Consider the following 17,346-nt stretch of genomic DNA (forward strand, 5'->3'; position numbering starts at 1 on the left):
TAATATCTGCTGCATGAGAGGAAAAGGATTCAAGAAAGGTGGGGGAGGAAGAGTGCCCATGTGTCATCTTCTCCCATATACAGCAACAGTAAGCTAATAGACTCTTGCATACATTCTTATGAAGGCCTCTTTCTATCAGAGACACTCCTTCTCCTCTCACTGGGACAGCAACCAGATTTGTGATCGTACATCACAGCTAACCACACCTCAGTTTCCAAAATAAAAGTTCTAGCCAAAGTGAGCTGCAGGGGAGGTGTGTTGGGTTGCTATCATTCCTACCTGGTACACAGGAAAACTCACTAGCACTGTATACCCAGTGGCAAAGCCCAAACTCACTTGAAAAAGGTGCCGGCACAACTCATCTTTCACAAGCCCCAGCAGAGACTGGCAGTTTGCAACAGGGGCAGACTCCAGAGCAACAGTGAGCAGCTGCAGCCCCATGTGGATCATCACCTCCGAGTTGTGGCGGTCGTGTGGATTGGTGAGGGAGATGAGGAAGCGGAACAGCTCTCGGATACAAGGCAGACCGTAGGGGACCAGTGCTATTCCTGAGGAAATAAGAGCAGGTAAGAAAATGTAGAGCCTCTACAAGTCTGCTCCCATCTCTTAACGATGCCCGTCAAGAAGTATGAAACAATGTTACAGAAAACAGTTCAGGAACAGGAACTCATCTCCCATTTCTCAAGCTGTGGAGTAGCACAGACAGAGGCAGAAAGGACACTGGCAGTATTCCAAAACTCTCACCTTCTTTTTGGGACGACTGTGTAAAACGTACTCCTCGGGGATTGACATAGTCCATGTCATGAACAGAGGCAGAGTCAGAATGTTCTGCCACAGATGTGCACTCTTCTAGCACCTCTGGGATAGACTCTACTGAGGCCGACTGGGTCTTCTCCACCCTTAGACCTTCATTCTTCATTCATACCAGTCATTTGGGAAGCAAGGAAAAAACAAACAGAGCAAGTGTAAACTAACATTGCACCAGCTGCAGGTGAGGCTCAGTCACTTAGAGTGGCCAAATTAGCACCGGGCACTCATGAGGGAGCAAAGCAGAACTCAAAATTCAGACAGAAGAAACCTTGTACATCAATTACGGTCCATCTCCCACAGCCAGTGTGGGAACACTGCCAAGCGTGTGTGCCTCAGTATGCTTTAGAAATGTCCACAATGATAGTGCTTCAGCAGCTTCACTTGGAAGATGCTGCCACAGCCCAATCAATCTTACTGCTAGTAGGGCAGATAAAAACTGATTTTAAAAAAATCAAAACTTTATTTTTAAATTTAAATTAAACACAGGTTTAGTTTTTAAAAATAAACCTATTTAAAATTACATTTGACATTGACAATCCATATTATGGCCTAAACTCATTAGAATCTATCAGTGGCTGAAAGCCATGAGCTGTAGCTCACGAAAGCTTATGCTGAAATAAATTGGTTAGTCTCTAAGGTGTCACAAGTACTCCTTTTCTTATTGCACAGGTGTAATTCATAAAATCGTGGGTGTAATAAAGCCAAAAATGGCTGAGAACTTAAAAGTTGGATGGTAGTAGACCACGAATCCCAGTGATGACTGAACCTGGGGATATTCTAAACTAAAAGGGCTATCAACAATGCTTGTAGCTGTTTCCATCACATCACACTGGCTCTACTGACATTCTAGGGTTCAGAATGATATACACAGACAATCCTGGAATCTTCTTATATAGATTTAAAATAATATAAATTACATATAAAAATAACGTTAGGCAGTACATGTTTGTTGCCAAGTCTTAAAGAAACCACTGAAGACACCAGTTAAGCGCCTGGAACTAGAGTCTGCTGAAACACTAAACCAACATTTGATGGCATTTGCCTCTTTTGAAAGTGCAGAGAAAATATTTTCTTCATTTCAGTTTATTCAACTAGTTCAGTTCAATGACTAGTTCATTCAGAGTTAAGAAACCAACTGGGAGTTGAAAAAGCAAGAAAGCTTGTTTCCTCTTCCAATCTATGAATAAAACTAGGTGTGAGAGGGTGAGATCTACTAGTTCTACAATCGTGAAAGACATGGTTACCAAAAAGTCAGTTCAATTCACTAACCACAAATAATAAGAATATAAGAATGGCCATATTGGGTCAGACCAAAGGTCCATCCAGCCCAGTATCCTGTCTACCGACAGTGGCCAATGACAGGTACCACAGAGGGAGTGAACCTAACAGGTAATGATCAAGTGATCTCTCTCCTGCCATCCAGCTCCACCCTCTGACAAACAGAGGCTAGGGACACCATTTCTTACCATCCTGGCTAAAAGCCATTAATGGACTTAACCTCCATGAATTTATCCAGCTCTCTTTAAAACCCTGTTATAGTCCTAGCCTTCACAACCTCCTCAGGCAAGGAATTCCACAGGTTGACTGTGCGCTGTGTGAAGAACTACTTCCTTTTACTTGTTTTAAACCTGCTGCTCATTAATTTCCTTTGGTGGCCCCTAGCTCTTATACTATGGGAACAAGTAAATAACTTTTCCTCATTCACTTTCTGAACACCACTCATGATTTTATATACCTCTATCATATCACCCCTTAGTCTCCTCTTTTCCAAGCTGAAAAGTCCTAGCCTCTTTAATCTCGACTCATTTTAGTTGCCCTTCTCTGAACCTTTTCTAATGCCAATATATCTTTTTTGAGATGAGGGGACCACATCTGTATGCAGTATTCAAGATGTGGGCGTACCATGGATTTATATAAGGGCAATAAGATAATCTCCGTCTTATTCTCTATCCTTTTTTTTTAAATGATTCCTAACATCCTGTTTGCTTTTTTGACTGCCGCTGCACACTGCATGGACGTCTTCAGAGAACTATCCACAATGACTCCAAGATCTTTCTCCTGATTAGTTGAAGCTAAATTAGCCCCCATCATATTGTATGTATAGTTGGGGTTATTTTTTTCCAATGTGCCATTACTTTACATTTATCCACATTAAATTTCATTTGCCATTTTGTTGCCCAATCGCTTAGTTTTGTGAGATCTTTTTGAAGTTCTTTACAGTCTGCTTTGGTCTTAACTAGCTTGAGCAGTTTAGTATCGTCTGCAAACTTTGCCACCTCACTGTTTACCCCTTTCTCCGGATCATTTATGAATAAGTTGAATAGGATTGGTCCTAGGACTGACCCTTGGGGAACGCCACTAGTTACCCCTCTCCATTCTGAAAATTTACCATATATTCCTACCCTTTATTCCCTGTCTTTTAATTGGTTCTCAATCCATGAAAGGATCTTCCCTCTTATCCCATGGCAACTTAATTTACGAAAAAAGAGCCTTTGGTGAGGGACCTTGTCAAAGGCTTTCTGGAAATCTAAGTACACTATTGTTCACTGGATTCCCCTTGTCCACATGTTTGTTGACCCCTTCAAAGAACTCTAATAGATTAGTAAGACACGATCTCCCTTTACAGAAACCATGTTGATTTTTGCGCAACAATTTATGTTCTTCTAGGTGTCTGACAATTCTATTCTTTACTATTGTTTCAACAAATTTGCCCAGTACTGACGTTAGACTTACTGGTCTGTAATTGCCAGGATCACCTCTGGAGCCCTTCTTAAATATTGGTGTTACGTTAGCTATCTTCCAGTTATTGGGTACAGTAGTTGATTTAAAGGACAGGGTACAAACCATAGTTAATAGTTCCGCAGTTTCACATTTGAGTTCTTTCAGAACTCTTGGGTGAATGCCATCTGGTCCTGGTGACTTGTTACTGTTCAGTTTCTCAATTAATTCCAAAACCTCCTCTAGTGACACTTCAATCAGTGACAATTCCTCAGATTTGTCACCTACAAAAGACGGCTCAGGTTTGGGAATCTCCCTAACATCCTGAGCCGTGAAGACTGAAGCAAAGAATTCATTTAGTTTCTCTGCAGTGACTATCATCTTTAAGTGCTCCTTTTGTATCTCAATCATCCAGGGCCCTACTGGTTGTTTAGCAGGCTTTCTGCTTCAGATGTACTCAAAAAACCTTTTGTTATTACCTTTTGAGTTTTTGGCTAGCTGTTCTTCAAACTCCTTTTTGGCTTTCCTTATTACATTTAATTTGGCAGTGTTTATGCTCCTTTCTCTTTACCTCACTAGGATTTGACTTCCACTTTTTAAAAGATGCCTTTTTATCTCTCACTGCTTCTTTTACATGGTTGTTAACCCATGGTGGCTCTTTTTTAGTTCTTTTACTGTGTTTTTTAATTTGGGGTATACATTTAACTTGAGCCTCTATTATGGTGTCTTTGAAAAGTGTCCATGCAGCTTGCAGGGATTTCACTCTAGTCACTGTACCTTTTAATTTCTGTTTAACCTCCTCAATTTTTGCATAGTTCCCCTTTCTGAAATTAAATGCCACAGTGTTGGGCTGTTGAGGTGTTCTTCCCACCACAGAAATGTTAAATGTTATTATATTAGGTCACTATTTCCAAGCGGTCCTGTTATAGTCATATATATATATGATCCTCTTGGACCCGATCCTGCATTCCACTCAGGACTAGATGGAAAGTTGCCTCTCCCCTTGTGGGTTCGTGTACCAGCTGCTCCAAGAAACAGTCATTTAAAGTATTGAGAAATTTTGTCTCTGCATTTCGTCCTCAGGTGACATGTACCCAGTCAATGTGGAGATAACTGAAATCCGCCACTATAATTGAGATTTTTATTTTGATAGCCTCTCTAATCTCCCTTAGCATTTCATTGTCACTATCACTGCCCTGGTCAGGTGGTCGATAATAGATCCCTACTGTTATATTCTTATTAGAGCATGGAATTACTATCCATAGAGATTCTATGGAACATGTGGATTCATTTAAGATTTTTATTTCATTTGATTCTACATTTTCTTTCACATATAGTGCCGTGCCCCCCCCCCGCACAACCTGTTCTGTCCTTCCGATATATTTTGTACCCCAGAATGATTGTATACCATTGATTGTCCTCACAATATTTCCTTTGTTTAAAAAAACAAAACAAAAACAGTTAACTTGAAATGCAAAACATGTTTTGAAAAACTTTTTGATAAAAACTTTTCTTCTTATGAATTCAGCACCTTTAAGGTTGCTTTGTTTAATTAAAAACAATTAAAATGCTGTTTGCGCATTTAATTGAATTTGAATTTCCACAAAATGACACAATTCACAAATAAAAAACTTATTCTAGTAAAGAAATGCATCATTCACCATTTTCTAACTATCTAAAAGGAGAAATTAAGAGTCTGAATAAATGCAAATTAACCTGTAATTGCTTAAATAAATGTATATGGATCTGGTGTATCCTAGTTAGCAAAAAGAAGCAAACAATTTAGTGTAAAGGTTATCTTTAGTAGCAAACCAACATGTTTTAAAGGTTACCAGCTAATGAGAATGAACCTTTCTTTAGGAAAATAACTAAAATGTACAAATGCAAAACATGATTAAAATCAAATCATTTAAACCAAGGTTTCTGACTTGATTACTTATATCACTTAAATTTAACCAATCTACTCAATCTATGTATTTTTGGTCTACATAGTACACTTTTCTTTTTAATTGCACCAGATTATATCAAGTCATACTCCCTGACTAGGCAAGACCAAATGCAAGCGCACATGCACCAAGCAATCATCAAAAACTCCTCTACAAATTAAAAAATTGAGGCTGGAAAATTATTACTGAAGACAGCAAAAGGGGATCACACCAAACTTCAGCCATCTCTGCCTTTATTAGTTACTCCTTTAATTAAGGCTGGTATAATGAAAACGTTGGAAAGGATACAGCTACATAGAAACTGGACCACACAATTACCCTTTGACAATGGCCAGTCTTGAGAAGAGAATGGACACATAATGTACCCAAATGATGCAATTCTATGCTATTAAGGGACATTAGTTCCTGACCCCTTTCTAAGCTCCTAACTATAGCATAGCACTAGTGACACTGACCAAAAGGAGGGCATAAATACAGACACTAGATCTATTTGGCTTTGGAGTTGCCTCATCTGCACAGGATCATGCTCATACCTGGGATTCAGGCTGGTGTGGATGCTCAGCGTCTCTCTCACTTGAAGGCATTCCTGCACTAAGTCCCAAAGAGTTGACCTGGTCCAAGTCTGTAAGATCTTCCTTGGAGGTGGTTTGGGAGGACAACTCCATGCCACTGTCTGTAGCAGGACTGACTGCAGAGGAGGTGTTTTCTGAACTTCCAGATGAGATGGGAGAAGGAGCATCAATAAAAGTAACTCCATCTACTGAGGAGAAACAGCAGCAACAGGTTAGTGAAACTGTGACACCACCCCTTCCCCATCCTTATTACATGTTGAAACAGCAACAAATAATTGCTTTAACCTGGATCATGCTGCACCACAAATGAACTCTCAAAATGATATAAGAATGCAGAAGACTCAGATAAATGAGGTATCAGCAAGCCAAGCAGATCACAAGGAGAAAGACTGGCAACTCCCTATTATCATATAGTAGATGGAATCTAACAGACCCAGTGAACAAATGAAGACCATATTCAAATAGAATGCATACATTTAGCTAAAATGGGAGAGGGCAGGCACGATGGTTGTACTTGACACAATCTGGAGGGGAAACAGGGCAGAGCAGACGCCAGGAGGGATATCAAATCAGACTGGAGGCCCTGCAGGAGATGGTGCTTTCCCTGCACTCCAAGTTGTCTGAACTGGAGGTACAGATTAGCCTGTGGGGAGGCAGGGCAGGAGACAGACACTTCATATGTCACAGCTACAAGGGAAAAGACCAGAGGAGCTCCAGTCAGAAGGTTTTAAGTACATTAAAATGGCTCCTCCCCCTTCAAAGCATCTCTGGACACTGAGGGACTTTAAGGGAGAACTGGTTGGCGCATCCAGAAAAAGGAAGAACAAAGTCTAGAAGTGACAGCAAGAGACCTTCCATATTCTGCAGATAAGGCCAATATAGGATTGCACTCCAGCTGTGAGTTTATAGTCAACAGCTCCTAAAACAGTAAGCCAATCAGAATGAAGGCCAGAAACACAGGTCTAGCACAGATCCTCAGTTAACAGAAGTCTTCAAATGCTGACATGTCACTCAAGAAACAGCTGAAGAGGAAGTGTTTTTTGTTGAAGCAATGAGACAAGCTACTTTTATCTCAGACATTGAAGCAGGAGGACCTGTGCTGAAAGTTGCTCTTTAATGAACATGTTGGTTTGACAAACCCAAAGATTTCTATCCCTACTCTGATCTTACTGAATTCCCAGGTCTCAGGATTGAGAAATCTGAAGTTTTTCCTCTCAGGCCATTTAACTCATTCCATCTTAAGCTGGTGAGTAAGAACTTGATAGCTTAGTGTTAGAAATATTTTGATTGATATGGTTGTAAATCCATCCTCTTTCATTAATAAAAATTCGGGATGATTTGTCAGGTTAGTTATTGCTAGGGCTTCCAGCATCACAGACTGAGCATCAAGGTGGCTGCAGCTCCACTCCATTATTTTGGAGAATTACTCTTAAAAGAGCTATGCCCTATATATTTAATACTTGGTAACAATCTTACTGTTCAGAAAAGAATGAACTGGAGGAGAGGAAAGCAACTGTGACTCATACTGGTCTGCCTATCTAAGTCAGAAGACTATCTGGGAGGCCCTGATCAGAAAATTGTATAATTTAGGAATGTGGCAATTCCAAACAACTGGAAACTGACAAATTAACGAGAACTAGGGTTTGTCTACAAAGTGCCAACAAAGCATGCCAGAAGTGTGAGATACATGAAGCACTAACATGCCTCGCTCTCACTACCCCACATAGACCCTGATGGCACACTAAAAAGTGCCTAATGAGCATTAACGTGAACTAGGTACCTTTTAGGCTATGTCTACACCAGTGGTTCTCAAACTTCACTGCATCGTGACCCCCTTCTGACAACAAAATTACTAGATGATCCCAGAAGGGGGACTGAAGACCAAGCCCCGCCGCCCGGGGAAGGGAAGAGTGGGCTTCTGCCCTGGGCAGGGTGGGGGATGTAACCTTAGCCCTGGGCGGTGAGGACTGGGCTTCAGACTTGCTGGGGCCCAGGGCCAACACCAGTGGGCCACAGTTTGAGAACCCCGGGTCTACACTGTGGACCTTACAGCAGCACAGCTGTACCGCTGCAGCTGCACTGCTGTAAGGTCTCCTGTGTAGACACACTATGTTGAGAGCTCTCCCACCAGCATAATTAAACCACCCCCCAAAGAGCTGCATCTCCCACCAACATAGCGTTGTCCACACCGGCGCTTTTGTCAGTGAAATTTATGTCAACCAGGAGTGTGTTTTTTTCACACCCAACTGACAAAAAGTTTTGTCAACAAAAGTGCTAGTGTACACAAAGCCTTAGTGCGTACCAGCAGCGTCTGCCTTGGACAGTTAGAGCGCTTTAAAAATCACACCTATCTAGTGCATTTTGCCAGTGCCGTATAGACAAGCTCTCATACTCCTTTCAAGACCAAAGTTTAAATTTTCCTTTTTCAATATTGCAACAATCCCTCTTGACTCATAGATCTTTAAGGACCCAAGTGCACAACCTTACTCACCCAGAGAACTCACTCAATCTGAATAGTCTCCTTGACTTCTCTGGCATTACTGGTACAAGTGAGTGCCCTCCAGGAGTAAGAGTAACTCCACTTAGGAAGGATCAATTGAACAATTTGCACACATACAAAATGGGAAATGACTGCCTAGGAAGGAGTACTGCAGAAAGGAACTGGGGGTCATAGTGGATCACAAGCTAAATATGAGTCAACAGTGAAATGCTGCTGCAAAAAAAGCAAACATCATTCTGGGATGTATTAGCAGGAGTACTGCAAGCAAGACACAAGAAGTAATTCCTCCGCACTGATTAGGCCTCAACTGGAGTATTGTGTCCAGTTCTGGGTGCCACACTTCAGGAAAGATGGACAAACTGGAGAAAGTCCAAAGAACAACAACAAAAATGTAGATCTAGAAGATGTGACCTATAAGGTAAGATTGAAATGGGTTTGTTTAGTCTGGAGAAGAGAAGACAGAGGGGACATGATAACAGTTTTCAAGTACATAAAAGGTTGTTACAAGGAGGAGGGGGAAAAATTGTTCTTCTTAACTTCTGAGGATAGGACAGGAAGCAATAGGTTTAAATTGCAGCAAGGGTGGTTTAGGTTGGACATTAGGAAAAACTTCCTAACTGTCAGAGTGGTTAAGCACTGGAATAAATTGCCATGGGAGGTTGTGAAATCTCCATCATTGGGGATTTTTAAGAGCAGATTGGACCTGTCAGGGATGGTCTAGATAATACTTAGTCCTGCCTTGAGTGCAGGGGACTGGACTAGATGACCTCTTGAGGTCCTTTCCAGTTCTATGATTCTATTATTCTAACTGGGCCCTACATCACTGAACCTAACTCCATTCACTCCTCAGTAGCCACCCTCTGATCAACATGTTAATCTGACAAGTTTGCATCCTTATCAAAACCAGTCCAAATCATTCCTTCTCCCAACCGATCTAGGCCAGGTATGAAAAAATGCTCACAGTAAACCATTATTTGGCTGATTTATTTGGTCCCCATAGTCTGCTCACCTCTGAAGAACTACAAAAAAAGCAAAGCGTCCCAGATCCTAATTCTTTTCCTACTTTCAGTGGAAACATTCCAGAGAATTGCATACATGAGAAATGGGCATTGGCCTAGCTCACCTGGAATCTATTCTGAACAACACAGACCCTTGTATCTATCATATACAAAAATTGCTTCCTGTTCCAAATGTCTATGGTTAGAATAGCAGGGGGGTATACTACAGGACAGAAGGTTGATTAATGTTCTCAGGAATTACATTTCCTCACTTTAGCGTTATTGCTGAGGCAGATACAAGAGAAACTGCACATAATTATTACTCCGCTGCTCAGAAACTAATTTATTCCCCCTGGGTTGACCACGTCTGAAACATGGCATACAAGTAGCAGGCTGGAACCACCGGAGGTTGTTGTGCTTCCCACACTGGAGAAGACAACATCAACCCTGTGGGACTGTTTAGACCTTGTGGGGCTTCTATTTAGAGACGTGCCTGTACTACAGGAGCTTCCTTCTTCAGTTAAGAACTACCTAAAACTGTTCCTTGGTGCAGCGTGAAAAATAATCCTGGGACTGGATGGTCTCTTCCCACCTTTACTGCTACTAGAGAGCCAACCCTGCAGGAATTGGTGACTTCTCTTCTTTATTCTTGCTGTTTTTTCCTCTCCATAAACAGAATTGGAGACCGTTTCTGAGCTCTCTCCCTGAAACTATGTGAAAGGATGGCAGATGAAAGGAGAAATGAACTAGACAGATATGGAGGTATTTAAAGGGGGTGCTCTCACCTATTAAGGGGACAGGATGGGTAGGAGTCTGAGTCTGTTTCTTTACTTTCTATTCTTAACTTCATTTCAGCATATCACGAGGATGCAGACACACACTGACCCATGCTTCCCTTCAACTTAATCAATAACTGTCATGAATATATACAGTATCAAGATTAAATGAAAAATCCAGGGAAACAACATCTAATAAATTCGGACACAAGAATACAATATGCCTTGAAATAAGAGAAGGATGCATTTTCAACTTGCTCTACAGAATCTATAAAACCTGGCAGGTGTCTCAGATTCCAGTGAAATATGTTAGCATGGCAAGAAAACTGAGTAGTAACTTTTGAAAGGAAAACAATTTAAAACAGAAAGGTGAGACTTATTCCTATAATTCCTCAATCAAACTGAGTTTCAGCAGAAGCCAAATGAACATGAGAAGTGTCCGAACATTTTCATCATCTCCACATGTCAGGTGGATGCTCCAGAATTTAAGTTTTCATTTTAGACAAACTCCCATGTTTATAGCCTTCAGGGTTGTGAAGGAAAATCTTGAAAATATGAAGCAAGTACTGAAAGTCACATTGCAGAGCATGTTAACAGAATAAATGAACAAACCAGAGTTATACATTATAAATTTGCATATGAAACGTGTGGTTTTGTTTAGTAGTGTGTGTTGTACGGCTGAGCTGGGTTTTTTGAAAGGCAAAAGGCAAATATAAAAAATAAACAAATTTCTACTACATAAGATAAATGGAGTCAACTTTGCATTTTCCCCCTCCCTGGAGTATATCCTGGTTGCAATTTAGAGAAAATTGTTAAATAATGGCAGAGTTAAGGATGTGTGCTGTAGTAGGATTCGTTTTTTTCATGTATGCACCAAGGGTGACAGATTGTTGAAATGAAACTGAATGTCAGAGAAGGTATTAATGTGTTGGTGTAAGGAGTAGGCTAATATTTGGATGTTTGTATTGTGTTGGCTGTAATTTGCTCTACCTTATGATTTCCTTACTTTTCGATGTTTGCATTGTTGTGAGAAAACACCCTAAACAGCCTTTTTGTGCAGGCAGTATGTTTCAGAGCTGTGTACTCTACATAACTATTATAGCAACCTTCCTTTCTGCTTCCTTTCATTGCTATTGTTTATGTCTGATCTGTCAAAATTTAAAGAGCACATGAGACCAGAAGCTACTCCACAGCCAAGAGAACCTATGTGCCCATATTAAAAGTTAAAGACTGAGACTGTGCCGTCTGTCTATTACAGCACAGCCACGGGGCATGCAAATTCTCCCTTCTCTCTGTATCATAGTACTACAGAGTAGCACACTTTGTGGTTTCTGAAGGCAGAGCTTAAGACACAAGGGGCTCCTTGTATTTCTCTAGTCCCCTCACATGGCCCTTCATTACAAGGACTTCCTGCAACTCCCCCCGCCCTCATGCCAAGGGTTCTCTCTCCCTGACCCTCCATTCTTCCCCCTCCCTGAATGTGTGCGCCCCATCACATTCTTCTCTTCCCCAAATGCCAGGGGCTCTGTGTGCACCCCTCTTCCCCTGCCTTGATGCCTGGGTCTGTGTGTTCCCATTCTCCCCTCGAGGTCCATGCTTCCACACCCACCTGCCCAATTCCCTCCTTTGGGTCTTTGCTTCCATCACCATCACTACTCCCCATCCCTCCATTCTCTTGCAGGTCCCTGTATCTCCCCACACACTCTCAGCCCCTTCTCTCCTTTGTGTCCCCACCCCCCAGCAGGTCCCTGCTTCCCCCACCTTCACCTAATCTCCCAGTCTTCCCCAAGTCCCTGATTCCCCCGCATCCCCTTTGCTCCAGTCCCTGCAGCTTCCCCCACCATCCTCCCTATAAGGTGCATTACCAACAAACCGAGGAATGCTGTTGAGTTGCACCTAGAGCAGTAAGTATTCCCTCCTTCTCATACACTTCTTTCTGGGCTTGGATAATTGTGGGATGTGTGCTGCTAGGACCTCTGAAGACTAACACAGACTAAATACAGAAAAACTGAGTGGGAAAACTGAAAGAAAAAATAAAGAGGTACAGCATAGGACTATAAAATGGACGACACCCATCCTTTGGAAACAGGTTTCCACTTACCTGTCATGTTACTGGGCATAACAGTACCATTGGTGGCTGGTTGCTCTGTCCCTGGAGAGACCTTGGTTGCATGGCGAGGAGGCCTTGGAGATCTCTTTTGTTTTTTCCATTTAGATGAATCACTCATCCCTCCTGCTCTCATTTTCAGCTGTGAATAGTGAACACCAAGAACATCAAAACAGCAACATTGTGCAGCACAAAAGACCACAAATATCTAGCTCTGAAAGGCTGCCCCAAAGTCACAAAAACAGGCAGTAGCACCCCACTATATCACACAAACCAAGCACCTCAAAGACATGCAAACTAACCCACAGCACCCTTCTCCAAAAGCCCACGTCCCCACCCCGATTCAGAAGCGTCATTCAATCCAAGTCCCAGGACCCTATTTTTCAGTCAACGTCTCCCTGCTTTACACTAAAATGCAGTCTTCTCAAAGACTGCCCTCCAGATGCATCTCAAACATTTTCACTTTTGCCTGTTAGGTCCCTGCTAATGTTTTAAATGATACTCTCCTAGCAACTCTAAAGACATTTAAGTAGGCACCAATTCAAACCTTTTAAGGGAGCTTCCATGAAAATGACAGAGTAGGGTTAGGAATTAAGATTCTGTCATCCAGTGCAACTCTGTATCTTTTGTAGTTCTCAGTCACACTTATATCCTGTCGTACCTTACCTGACCTTGAATCTCTGCAGCAATGTGGCCTTCACTTTTCCCTTTAGGAGTCTATTCCAGGATCCAGTCAATTTCCTTAATACCATATTTTTCCTTTAGCTCTTGGGAAACTAATTCCTTTTCTTTGTTAAATTAACTTGATGGTATCAGACAGCAACCATGTCCCCCTTAATCTAGATTTTAACTTTTACTCCCCTTTGTTTCTACATCTAATCTAACCTTTGAATTGTTTTTGTCCTTTGTACTTTTTCTAGTTCTTATATGCTTCCTAAATTGTGCAGATTAAGGCTGCGTTTACACTGCCACTTTCAGCACTAAAACTTTTGTTGTTCAGGGGTGTGAAAAAACCCCCCAGTGCCAAACAAGTTCTAGTGCCAAAAAGCGCCAGTATAGACAGCGCTTTATCCCCGGGAGATAAAGCCACCACCACCCATTCAGGGGTTTTATTTTTTTAAAATCATTGCCAGGAAAGCTCTCCCCCAGCGATAAAGTGTGTCTACACTGCCCACACCACAGCGCTGCCACGGCCGCGCAATAACATGGGTAGTGTAGATATACCCTGAGACTATAGTACTTCAGAGGCATCCAGATCAGGATTTGAAGTGTTGCACTATTACCCTGCTATGTCAACATCACACACACTCACATGTTCACATTTAGTAAATCTATGGCCACAGCTAGGTCTTGAAATGGCTACTTTCCAGACAGATGTCCCCCAAAGAGAGACTTAGTTCCTCTCGCTAGGTCTAGGACTTAATGCTTGTTAGTACTGAATTTTGTTGCTGCAGCAAACTGATCCGACCTCTACAGACCGCTTTACAGTAGGGTGGCTCTTCTGGGCAGGCATAACCATGCAGATTTGGGTGTTGTGAGCAGAGTGTTTCAACTAGGCAGCGAAAATATTAAACAGGTCCCAGTACTGATCCCTGGAGTTCCCTTAGTTGATGTTTTTTCCTTGCAAGCCTTACTATTATCCCTCTGTCAACCAATTTCTATTCCAGGCTTCAGTACTTTATCTAGCTGCTATTTATCCAATTTTTCAGTTAACAATGTGGCAGTACATTGAATATCTGACTGAGATCCAGATGGACTATCCCCCATAAAAATGCACTTCTGATCAAACTTCTGTAGCATTAAGTCAAAGAAAGAGCAAGTTAAGGCACAAAAACATCCAGACCAACTCTGTTTGCATGCTTTACCACCTGATCAACACACTTCCCAAGCCACTCAGACTTCTCACCTCCACGATTTCCTCTCTGCGGCCACGAAAGCACCCATTCAATTGTTTAAGATCAGCCCAAAGTTCTGAGCTTGCTGCAGAAATCATTTGGTTATATTCTATGGCCTATGAATGGAGGCCAGACTAAATAGTCTTAATGGAGCCTTCTGGCCTTAATCTATGAACCCTTAATTATGACCATATCACTATTAGGATCTTTTACCAAAGAGACATATTTGCCATGCCTATAGCAGAGTTACGGTTACATCTCTTCTAAGCATAATTAAGTTTTAGAAGAACTGGATGTATACATTATGGCTTCCAGTATCTTTACCAATGTCATGAATACCCGTTCTTAGTAGCCTAGAACATTTGCAGTTGAATGGCTGTTGTGATAAAAGTATTAATTTCTCTATAGCATAGACACCCCACTGTATCTCACTGATGCAATGTTATTATCATTTACTTCTCTGTCCCCCTTATTTTAGGTTTAAAGTCCTTCATCCCATCTGAGATATATTTTTTCACTCTTCCCATTTTTCCATTTGCTATTAATTGTTTTGGGGGCTTTTCTTTCACCACCCATCCTTTCAGCCATGGTTTTAATCTTTGTATATCAGTTGGAAAACACAATACTGGAAGACCATCTCTCCCCGTCCCTCTCTTTTCTAAGACTGTGTAACCCGTTTACATGGCCTATAATTTCTCTTATTTCAACAAAGCTTATGAAAATGTTATGTCCCAATGTGGTAACCCATTTGTGTAACTCTTCCTTGCACCACAAATTCTATTTGTTTGACTGCTAATCCCCAAGTTTTAGAGATGTTACAGTTTCCTTTGAGCTAGTTAATTAACAACAGATTTGGGACTGCATTGTCCCTTGTTATTTCCTCCAGTTTTTACTGTAAGAAACCACTCTTCCTTAGGTTGTAACTATTTAATAAAATGACAGAAAACATACACAACGTGAAATGTAACAGATCTCCACCATTTAAAAAGCTCACTGATAACATTTTTTCATGTAGACATTCTGTTTGATGTCTCATCTCCCCAGCTTCCCAGTTCGGAGGCATATAAACTATTATTCATTATCCTCCATGCTTGTTAATCCTTTATTTTAACCATAGGATTTCACTAATATTTATTTGTGCTCCAGTGCTTACATACATAGCTTTGATCCACATCATTACAGCAGTGCTGATCTTTCCTATATAGATAATATCCTTCTATTTTGGTATTCTAGTCATGTGCCTCATCCCACCACGCCTCTGTAATACTAGCATGGGTGCCTGCATGAGAATTTCCTGCTTAACGCCCTGACTTCTAGAATCTAGCTAGACCTTAGACTTTTGCCAGTTCTCCTCCTTCATATTTCATCTCTACCAGTTGCATTTCCCATTTTTAATTTCCCCAGAAATCCCTTAAGAGTCCCAATTTGCTCAATTATAAGATCACTCCCTGGTTCTGTGCCCCTTAATGCTTGTAGAGGTTTAAAGACAGCTATCAAATCTGGTCAGTATATTAATTGTTTATTTTATTAGAAATAAATACGCTTAATTTCCTCATTTTTTGACCACATCTGAAAGACTTTTAGGAGATTTTTATACGGTCAGTTACATGCAAAGAGGTGTAAGCATGAAAGAGCAAAATGGAAGCATTAACCATTAAACCCAGAAAGGTTTACTTCAAAGCAATTGTAAAATATCAGATTTTGCTTCTAGTTACTAAACCCTATGCCTGTTTCCATGATTTGCCTAAGTAATTAACCATTCATTAACTGATTGGTAAAGAGTGAAAACAAAGTCAAGCCAAGCCAGTAGAACACAGAGAACTAGCCATGTTGGTTTCACCTCTTCTAACCTCAGTCAGGTTTTTAAGAAACAGGGAACTTTACAAACATTTTAACATGGCTAACTTTCAAATATTTAAGATGCTAGTTTGATTGCTCTAGCTCTGTAAGCAGAAGTTTGCTTTAAATTCTATATCTTCCCCTCTCTCTCTCACACACACACACACACACACACACACACACAGAGAGCCAATTTGCACCACTTGCCAGGGGCTTAAATTCAATGCCATGAGCAGACATGTAATCTCTGGGCCAGGAACACGAGAGACTCAATGACATTTCTTTATTATTTAACTTTAACATTCATTCCAATATTATAAAATACAAACATATTAACCAAGGCCTAATTAAAAGCTTTGATTTTACAATTTAGGGGACAGTTAAGATTACCCAATCGGGCTTTTTCAACTCTACTTTCCAGAATTCCATATTCTGCTTCATTAGGAAAATAGTTTTATTAGGACATCTTTCAGGGAACTGGATGACAAACGACTGCTGCTTAATCAGCACTGAATTAGCATGAGATTTATACTTACTGGGTACATGTTTCACTATGTCAAGTGGTGCTTGAAGGTGGCGTTACAGTATGAAATTCTATGTTGGGAGGTTCTGACAGAGAGTCAACTAAAGATGAAAAGTAACATCCTTTCTGTCCTTGTATTTTGTATTCTCCTTAATTTTAAAGGTGTCTCACAAATAATTTAATAGCTTTTATGTCCTCTTGCTTTATTATGATAATATAAACATGACCAGAAAGGCTGTCCACGGCTTCTCCTCCTCCCACAAGAGGTTCCCCTCCCTCATGCTTGTTTTTACATTGGAAATATCAACAACAAAGCATGGTCTTTCCTGATTTTGCTGGATAATTTTTTCAACTTTTTTTTTTTTTTTGGTGGGGTGCGGGGGGAGAAGAGTATTCAAAAGCATATGTATTATTCCACCTGGCACCTTAAATAATGGGTGTTGAAACGTTAAAATTTCCTTTCTGCCCACTGTTTAATAGAATTTTAGAACACTGGGTTTTAAACAGAAATTAAACATTTCTTTCCCTCTCTAATGCTCAATTTTCAGCATCTTGTGATGTTATAATATCACAAGTTCCCCAGTCAACCAGTGTCCTTCAGAATAGCCCATAACTGAATTTCTATAGTAAAAACGAGCAAAAATGTGGAAAAAGGAACAATC

The 17,346-nt window shown here is 40.9% G+C and overlaps 1 protein-coding gene across 5 annotated transcripts in view; it reads right to left on the reverse strand.

The window, feature by feature from the left end:
- GBF1 (golgi brefeldin A resistant guanine nucleotide exchange factor 1) overlaps positions 1-17,346 on the reverse strand; it is a 177,968-nt gene that overhangs the window by 38,027 nt on the left and 122,595 nt on the right. For 3 of the 5 annotated variants that reach the window (XM_084633243.1, XM_084633242.1, XM_084633240.1), the window contains exons 9-12: positions 12,422-12,569; positions 6,008-6,234; positions 745-913; positions 337-548 (exon numbers count right to left, since the gene is read on the reverse strand). In XM_084633243.1, the coding sequence (XP_084489369.1) occupies positions 337-548; positions 745-913; positions 6,008-6,234; positions 12,422-12,569 (756 nt within the window). The remainder of the gene's footprint in view (positions 1-336; positions 549-744; positions 914-6,007; positions 6,235-12,421; positions 12,570-17,346) is intronic. The other 2 variants (XM_084633244.1, XM_084633241.1) reach the window with 1 other exon arrangement.

Source organism: Lepidochelys olivacea (genome assembly GCF_965140295.1).
Source record: "Lepidochelys olivacea isolate rLepOli2 genome assembly, chromosome: 7".
Taxonomy (NCBI): domain Eukaryota; kingdom Metazoa; phylum Chordata; order Testudines; family Cheloniidae; genus Lepidochelys; species Lepidochelys olivacea.